Genomic DNA, 8,783 nt, shown 5'->3' with positions numbered 1-8,783 from the left:
GACTCTCCGGATTCCTCTCACTGTTCAAACACCCCTACTGCTATTGGAAAGAAGAGGACTTATTCTCGGGCCGGACTTCCTCCTGGTTTTGATTCCTCTAAGCAGGAACCTAGTGGGAAAGGAGAGTTGGGTAGGGCTGAGTAAAGTATAATTTGTACATATATATAGGTATAATTACTAGTGACTGAGGGAACGGGTAAATAGAAATCCTCAATCGTTGCTAACTTTTGGAGGAAATGGTATTTTTGATGATCATGGGTCTAGGGAGAAAACTTGTGAGGTCATTTTTTGTTGTTGTTGTCTCTGATATCGTGACCCCACTTTATTTTGTATGTAATTTTGCTATGTGCATATGTTTATATGACTGGATGATTGTATATTTTGACAAATGATATGTATATATGTATTTGGATAACTGGTGCAGATGGTGTATTTAGTTTCTATTAATGTGAACAGACATAAACTCATACATGTGGCTTTCTTACTGCTTGGATTGTTTTAATATTATACTTATATTGATGGCGTAATGAGTAGTAAGGGTGTCACACTAAACCCCTCAAATATCCTTCTGGTCGCGATATGTCTATATACCCCTTTCTGTTGCCTTCTCACTATAGTGAGACACCTCTCGCTACAACGAGAACACAATAAAGGCATGCCTTTTGCCCAAAGCCTTCTCACTATAGCGAGAATTCTCTCGATACAGCGAGAACGCCCCCTGCAGTACCCATTTACCCTATATCTCAAACAATTCCAACCTAGTCATAAGTCTACATCACATTTCAACCACACTATACATATATCTTCACGATTATATTCACATTCAAATCATCACATAATCAAATGCATATTCAAACATCAATTCACACATTCATATTAATAAATCAATATATATATATTATTACAAAATTCGGGGGTTACAAATATAAAGTAGTTTTTGCTATGTTTATGCTCATAAGGGAGGCTGAGCATTGGTGGAGAATAGCTCACTAACAATTAGAAACTAAAGGAGACCTAATAAGTTGGCAAGCGTTTCGTCAACACTTCTCGGAGAAATACTTTTTGGTAGACCTTTGGAGAAAAAAGGAACCAGAATTTCTTAATTTGAAATAAAAGAGTATGAATGTTGGAGAATACATTGTCAAATTTGACAAATTGTTGAGATACTGCGCTTATTTTGCACATGCTGATGATAAATCTCAATGTTTGAAATTTGAGGGTAGACTTCAACCTGATATTAAGCAAGCCATTAGTTGTTAAATTACAACACATGTAGAAGTGCCTATGTATGTATATGTGTGTATCTTAAACAAAGAGTCTCAAAGATTCTCTTGTTAATTCTACCAGAATTAGTTAAAAAAAAAAAAAAGCAAATATCAATTGTTACTTCAAAAAGCTCCAATTAAAGGGAATTAATCCAAAGACACTTTAACCTTTTCTTGAATTGTTTGATCATATTAAATGAAGCATTAAAGTAGATCAAGTCATGCTATGTATGCTGCTTTTTTATTACAAATTTTGTTATTATTTCATATCAATATTTATTAATTATTGGAAATTGGATTATTTAATGAATCAAGATTTCAGTTGCTCTACTTACTTAATAATTATTACTGAGTATGAGGATGAAATCACATTATAGTTAATTTTAACTTAATAATTTTGAATTGATTGAAATATTTAGAAGACAAATTTTGTTTAAAATAATCCTAAAAATTACTTTACTTATTTTAACTTCACCTCTTTTCTTCACTTTCCCTTTTTTCGTAAAAAAATTCATAAAATTTTAAGCCATTTTTTGTTGTAACAATCTTGTTCCTAATGTGTAAGTTTTAAAAAATTAGAAAAAAAATATAAATATATAAAGAGAGTCATGATCTATCTACACAAATGTTAAATTTTAGTACTCACACTACTTAATAACCTTTCATAAAATGTAAGATTGACTAATTTAACTATTAGTTTGAAGGTTCTTATCAAGTATATCAACTTTATAGAAATACATACAAAAATAAAATTAATAGGTACTTCATCGCTTATTTTATTTTAATGAGTATCATGTTTTTAAAATCTACAAATGTCCAAATTATGTGTGTGTTAACATATAAAGAGAGAGGATTAAAAGTTACATTTTGTAGGAAAATTTAATCCTAAAATCAATTTTAAGATTAAAAGTTCCAATCACATAGATCATGTATGCACAATTTAAGATTGATTGAAAATTATTTGACACCTTATTCATATACATCAAAATTAACATTGATGTGTACTAAACAGTTGAGAAAGGTTCTTTCAATGTAAGTTTTCTCAAGTAGGGGTTGATGGTGGTATTTTGTTGTGAGTAAGTTCCAATGGCAGGTGTTCTTGCAAGAAATACTCTGATGCCCAAGTTAGAGGAAGTTGTTCATTGTTAGAATATAATGCGTACTTGAGTTATGAGAATTCCTTCCTTATGCATGGAATGTTTAGAGAATTTGTTGTTTTGCATACATGTCAATTTGTTCATTGGGGGTGGGTGTGCATCCTCTCCTTGTGCAATCTTGCATGACGCGCCAATAAAGTTCTCATTGTCAAAGGAGTTAAAAATGGTAGTATGACTAAATTATATAACAATTGGGTCATCTCAGAATGGATAATAATTTGAATTATGATTTATTTGAGATTACCCAAGATGCTTGTTGCTTGTCTGCGTTGGATTTAGGTTGATGACGATGATTTGATTGTTTTATCGTGACTATATATTTGACCCAAATAAAATGTAATGTAAAATTTTTAAATTTATGAAAATAAAAACCTTGTAATAATGATATTATAAATTTTTTTATTTTGACAAAATTTGATACAAATAATTTAGATAATATATAATTATAATTTACCATCAATGAAAATTATTTTATATACTTAATGGTGTAAGAGTGAGTGTAACTTACACCCGTGTAATTTGATTTCTTATTCTATAAAATATTTAAATTAAAATACAATTTCATAAATTGTAACTACCTGATTTAATTTGGGTAAACCACATCGAATAACAAAGCTAATGTAAACTAGAATGTATGGGTTCATGCTTAAATGGTTTAAGCTTAAAAAATCCAAGTTTATTTAGACTTTCAATTATATCATACAAGTTTTCATTTTCTTTTAAAATATTTTTAGATCAGTCCACTAAATAGGCTCATTATAGCTGTCAAATTAAGGTACATGACCCAATTTAAGTTGACCTGCATCAAGTAACGAGCTAATGTAAGTCCAGTTAAAAAGAATTTAAAATAGTTAGAACTTTTAAAATAATAGATTAAGTCTGACCTTATACAAGAAATAAGTTTATGCAAATAGCTCACTTTATATATATATATATATATATATATATATATATATATATATATTAATGTGTCAAGAATAAAAAATATATATATTAACAATATTTTTTAATCACATTAAAATAAAAAACAGAATATTGATTCCTACCACTCTACTTCCTTTTTTGTGCTATGATGTTCTAGGCACAGGGTCTTTTAGGAGTTCTATGCAGTTTTCTTTTGAGCTATTTAACCCCTTTTATCATAAGAAAAAACAATAAATATTTATCCAACAAAATTAAAATTAAAAACCAAATAATCTTAAACATTTAAAACAAATATTATAACTAATCTCTTAGTTATTTAACTAGTTTTGTATTTTCGATTGCAACAACTTCATTCTCATTTGAAATATTGATTATGTTAACAAATTTAAAATAAATTAATAATTTTAATATTAATTTTATGAGTGATAATTTTATTTTAAAATAAATATTACCTAAAAATGTTATATTTACTTACAAAAGGAAAAGTAATGTAATGGGTAGTCCGCCTAGTAGACTATCTCGAGCCCCTCTATATTTAGGCCTAAATACGTCAAACTTAAAAAATCAGAATTTATTTGAATATATAAAAAACATTTAAAGAATAATTTATTGAAAAATTATAATATCTAATATTATTAATATAATAACTTTTAAAATCTTATAAAATATTTTATATATATATATATATATATATATATAAATAATATTATAACTGAAAACACAGAATAAAAGAAAACACCCCAGGAGTTAAATACATTTATGAAGTTTGTCATTTTTCAAGCAGAAAAGCAGGTGAGTTGATGACCTTTTAAGATACTCCAGTAGTAATTTCTAAACATAGTTGTGAGGTTCCAAAATTGTACTAATTATGAAGTGTACCCTGTGGAAGTGAGCGAGTAACGAGAGCCGTTGATGAAAGTAAACCATGATCAACGGTGTGAGCAACTCTGAGGGGCTCTATAAAAGCTCTCTTAACAAAAACACTTCTTCACCTCATCATAAAATGGAAAAGGAGAAACCCGCGTGGAGACCCGACCCGTTTCATGGGAAGCCACCACCGTCGGAAACACCGTGGGACCCCATGGAGTTCTTGTCTCGTTCATGGAGTGCCTCTTCTCTTGAAGTCTCCAAGGCTCTTTCCCCTGCTCCTGCACCTGCACCTGCACCTGCACCTTCCAATAACAACAACAACACTAGTTATAACACTAACAATTCTAATGCCTCCATAATACTTGAAGACATAGCTGCTGAAGTGGACGACTCTGCCACAGTTTCTGGCAACCCCTTTTCCTTTGCTTCCTCTGAAACCTCTCAGATGGTCATGGACCGCATCATGTCACACTCGGTATCTATATCTACCTATAAACTACAAATCTATAGTTTCTTTCTTACACAGTATTTTTGCTCTTATATAGCATATTTATAGTCTATCAGGATCACTGTGGATAACAAAGAAGAGCACGTGAAAATAGTTTATGAATTGGCGTATGATAAGAATTTATTGAACACATGTACTTTTTGTATTCTCGTTTTCTCTGCCACTCGATCACTCTGGTTCTGTACAATTCAATTTATGCAAATAAATTTTATTTTATTTTTTTGTATGCAATACAATGAACAAGTCTTGTTTTTGTGAGAAACTGAAGGGAAAATGGTGTTTTGAGTTTGGTCAGCAGGAGGTATCACCTCGCACATCGGGGAGACTGTCTCACAGCAGTGGCCCTCTTAATGGCTCCCTAACAGATAGCCCTCCAGTTTCCCCTTCTGAAATTGACGATTTCAAGGTAACTCTCTCTCTAATACATCGACAAAACCAAACAGACAACCATGTTGTTGCTGTTTGTTTCTTCTTTCCTTGTTTTTTTAGTATAGAATAAAACTTTTTGGTTGGGTACGAAGCACGAGCTCTGATCTCCCTGCACACTTAGAACCAACCATCTAGTTTCAGCTTTCTCTGTTACCAACACAAAACAAACTTGGATGACACCGGGTTTTCTCTTTCCAATCCTCAATGCAAACAAACAAACAAAAAAAATACTAGCTTTTCCTACTACCCATTAAAATAAATCACTAAATTAAATCTTAATTGAAGTACATATATTCAAAAACCTACAAATAATTAACAGAGAAGTTTGTAAAGATGCAAGGTTTCGTTTCAGACCCTTTTATCTGGGTGTTATTATTTCTGTTCACAAAAATACCAAAAACAAGTGCAGTTTTATTCGTTTCCATTACAATTACAGATACACAGTTATCCGCAACTTCTGTTATTCTCCCTTGTTCTGGTCCCCCTCTTACCAAAGTTAATTTGTTCAACAACATCAACGAAAACCATCCCTGTGATTCCTGATTTAGCAATCGAAGCCTTCAAAAATTTTCCCTCTTGGGTAGCATTGATAGCTGGTGGACCCCACAATTAGGACAGGGAGGGAAAGAAGATCGACATAGCCATAGGCCACTTAGTAGATAAGCATACTGCCACACAAGGTTTTGCAACATATCTTGTCACATAAAAATTGTGTCTATTATTTTCTTTTAATATTTCATCTATTTAATGTTTACAAATGAAAATAAATACAAAATTTTCACCGAATAACATCATGTAAAAATTCAACACTGAATGAATCGATTCCCCTACACTCACAAGTTCATGTTACAAATGGTTGGTTATCTATATTGTTCCATGTTAAGCTAAATTTTGATTTTGATTGGCCAACCACATGCAATCCTGTATGAAGTATAACCGCTCCAACAACAACCACAACACCATGATCACCGGCATGAGTAGTCAAATCTGGGCCGTCACTGCCGGAGGCGCCGCTGCCGGAGGCGGTGGCAAGACGGTTGGGAGGTGGCTGAAGGACAGGAAGGAGAAGAAGAAGGAGGAAACCAGGGCCCACAATGCTCAGCTCCATGCAGCTGTTTCGGTTGCCGGTGTCGCAGCCGCAGTTGCCGCCATCGCCGCTGCCACGGCTGCCTCGTCGGGCTCCCGCAAGGACGAGCAGATGGCAAAGACGGACATGGCAGTGGCATCGGCGGCGACGCTGGTGGCTGCTCAGTGTGTTGAGGCTGCCGAGGCCATGGGGGCTGAGCGCGACCACCTGGCCTCGGTGGTTAGCTCCGCCGTGAATGTGAGGTCCGCCGGTGACATCACGACCCTGACGGCGGCGGCAGCCACTGGTATGTGCAGGACAACTGAAGCTAATTCCATTACTTAAAATTTTTTTACACCTGTTGTAAATTTGGATGCCATTATTTTTGTTTTTTATTTATATTTTGAGTAATGCGATCCTAGTTAAAAAATTTATTAGAAATTATAGAAAGAATAGTATTAATAATATTTTCAGAAACAAATTTTCTATTTTTGTTTATTTAGGGCTTTTAAGTTACATTTGGCTTTTTTTAATATGAACATCTTAAAAACAGATCTCGTGCTTTACAATTACAATTAAAAGGGATAATTGTTTTTTTGGGTTTGGTATTTGTGGCTTGAAATTGCAGCTTTACGTGGCGCTGCCACGTTGAAAGCGAGGGTTCTTAAGGAGGTTTGGAATATTGCAGCTGTGATTCCAGTGGAGAAGAATTTAGGTGGTGGTGCGAATGGTAGCAACGGTAGTTCTAACAGTAGCTTCAGTGGGGAACTTGTGCCTGAAGAAAATTTCTTGGGTATCTGTAGTAGAGAATTGCTAGCAAGAGGTTGTGAGCTTCTCAAGCGCACACGCACTGGTAAATTTCCTCAAATTTACGTTTCTGTTTTGTTACATTACATTTTGTTTCTTTTAGTTTTGTTCTTTGCATGGTTTGTGTTTCTTAATAATTTTGTGTATATGATGATTGGAATGTGATTTGATTTGAGAATTACTTGCAGGTGAACTCCATTGGAAAATTGTTTCTGTTTATATAAACAGGATGAACCAGGTGATTTTAATTTAATTTAATTTAATTTTTCTCTTTGATCCAAATTATGTAATGTACTTTTGATTCTAGAGGATAGGATAGATTACCAATTATTTGGTCATCAATTAAGAGTTTTGATGATGAGTATGTATGAACCTGGTTGTGGAAAAAGTTGTAAAGTGACGAGGGGGGCTTAGCATGTATGATGTGATGTCAAGGGAAGGGATCATATTGTTTTAGTTTTCCGAGAAATGTGCAATTGTGATAACCCTTTGGAAGCTCTTTTTGTGCAGGTTATGGTGAAGATGAAGAGCAGGCACGTTGCCGGGACCATCACAAAAAAGAAAAAGAGTGAGTGAGTTTTGATTTATGGTTACTTTTTTTTGTCCCACTCTAGCTAATAATTTAACTGATTTGGAGGTGGGTCTTGTTGCATTTGGGGATTTGTGAAAGTTATAGTCTTTAGTTTAAAGTTGGAAAAGGATCAAATGGGTTATTCTTTAAGTTTAATTTCAAACTCCTTTTTTCACAGATGTGGTGCTTGGAGTGATCAAAGACATGCCCGCTTGGCCTGGTCGCCACTTGCTAGAAGGTGGTGAGAACCGTCGCTATTTTGGGTTGAAAACAGTGATGCGTGGTGTTGTTGAATTTGAGTGTAGAAATCAGAGAGAGTATGATGTGTGGACTCAAGGTGTGTCAAGGCTTCTCTCTATTGCTGCTGAAAGGAACAACAAAAACCGAATATGTAGCATTTGATTGTGATGGAGAAGAAATTTTGGGAGAAGGGAATAGGATCCATAGTAGGTCTTTTGATGCATGGTGGGGTTTTGATCCAAATGTAAAAAGGGTAAATTGAAGCTCTAGATGTGCCATATGGGGGGTTTCTTACTTTTCTTTAGTCTTGGGGAACATATTTTGATGTATTTTTTGAAGGGAAAAGTAAAGTCATTTGAACCAAAGTGAAAATCATGTGAACCTAGGTGTTCTCTTGCTGATATGGAAAGAAAAGGGGCATCTTGGACCGGGGTAGTCAAAAGGGAAAAAAAGAGACACATTTGAGTGAAGTGTAATATTGAAGATAAAGACACAGGCTGATTTATGTTTTTGTTTATAGGTGTTGGTTTTGATTGGCTTTCCCAGATTGGATCCCGAGAATAGTTTTAAGGTTTATGAGATAGAGCCATCATTGTTTTGGATTATATTCTTCCACTTTCCTTGTTTTCTTTAAATTCTTTGTTTAAAAGAAAGTGGTCGACAATTGGATAGTTGCCCCACCCAAATTTCCCCGAGACCGACCTCACCTATCTCACTAATAACACTCGTTAGTACCCGCTCCAATATTAATCAATTTTTTAAATAATATATTAACTATTATTATTTTTATAAATATTTAAATAAAAATTAAAGCAACTAAATTCGATGCTTTTATGCTTGGCTAAAAAAAGATTACGTAGCATTAAATAGATCAGCGTTGAAGTGATGCTTATATGTGGTTTTTGTACTTAAAATATATTATTATAATGTTCGTTGGAAATAGTAT

At 33.7% G+C, this 8,783-nt stretch overlaps 1 protein-coding gene across 4 annotated transcripts; it reads left to right on the top strand.

Annotated features, from left to right (window-relative positions):
• The first annotated feature begins 4,342 nt into the window (after positions 1–4,342).
• LOC113872332 (VAN3-binding protein-like) lies at positions 4,343–8,435 on the top strand. Of its 4 annotated transcripts, none has more exons than XM_027509811.1 (7): positions 4,343–4,691; positions 5,020–5,130; positions 6,085–6,526; positions 6,848–7,072; positions 7,215–7,264; positions 7,537–7,594; positions 7,776–8,435. In XM_027509811.1, the coding sequence occupies exons 1-7, from the start codon at positions 4,350–4,352 to the stop codon at positions 7,997–7,999; spliced, it is 1,452 nt and encodes a 483-aa protein (XP_027365612.1). In that variant the 5' UTR covers positions 4,343–4,349; the 3' UTR covers positions 8,000–8,435. The 4 variants fall into 4 exon arrangements, with proteins under 4 accessions (XP_027365612.1, XP_027365614.1, XP_027365615.1 ...); XM_027509813.1 differs by having other exon boundaries at positions 4,360–4,691; positions 5,023–5,130; positions 7,776–8,423; XM_027509814.1 differs by having other exon boundaries at positions 4,360–4,691; positions 5,011–5,130; positions 6,908–7,072; positions 7,776–8,423.
• Positions 8,436–8,783: the final 348 nt, after the last annotated feature.

The sequence above is a fragment of the Abrus precatorius genome, unplaced genomic scaffold (assembly GCF_003935025.1).
Source record: "Abrus precatorius isolate BTA unplaced genomic scaffold, Abrus_2018 Scaffold7, whole genome shotgun sequence".
NCBI classification, from domain to species: domain Eukaryota; kingdom Viridiplantae; phylum Streptophyta; class Magnoliopsida; order Fabales; family Fabaceae; genus Abrus; species Abrus precatorius.
This window is presented reverse-complemented; position numbering and strand designations above follow the sequence as displayed.

What these genes read in the sequence shown, in the direction of transcription:
- LOC113872332 (XM_027509811.1), top strand. Translation starts at nt 4,350, where the DNA reads ATGGAAAAGGAGAAACCCGCGTGGAGACCCGACCCGTTTCATGGGAAG. An exon ending in CTGAAATTGACGATTTCAAG is followed by an intron (nt 5,131 to 6,084) that starts GTAACTCTCTCT and finishes TCCTGTATGAAG; the next exon opens with TATAACCGCTCCAACAACAA. An exon ending in GACGGCGGCGGCAGCCACTG is followed by an intron (nt 6,527 to 6,847) that starts GTATGTGCAGGA and finishes TTGAAATTGCAG; the next exon opens with CTTTACGTGGCGCTGCCACG.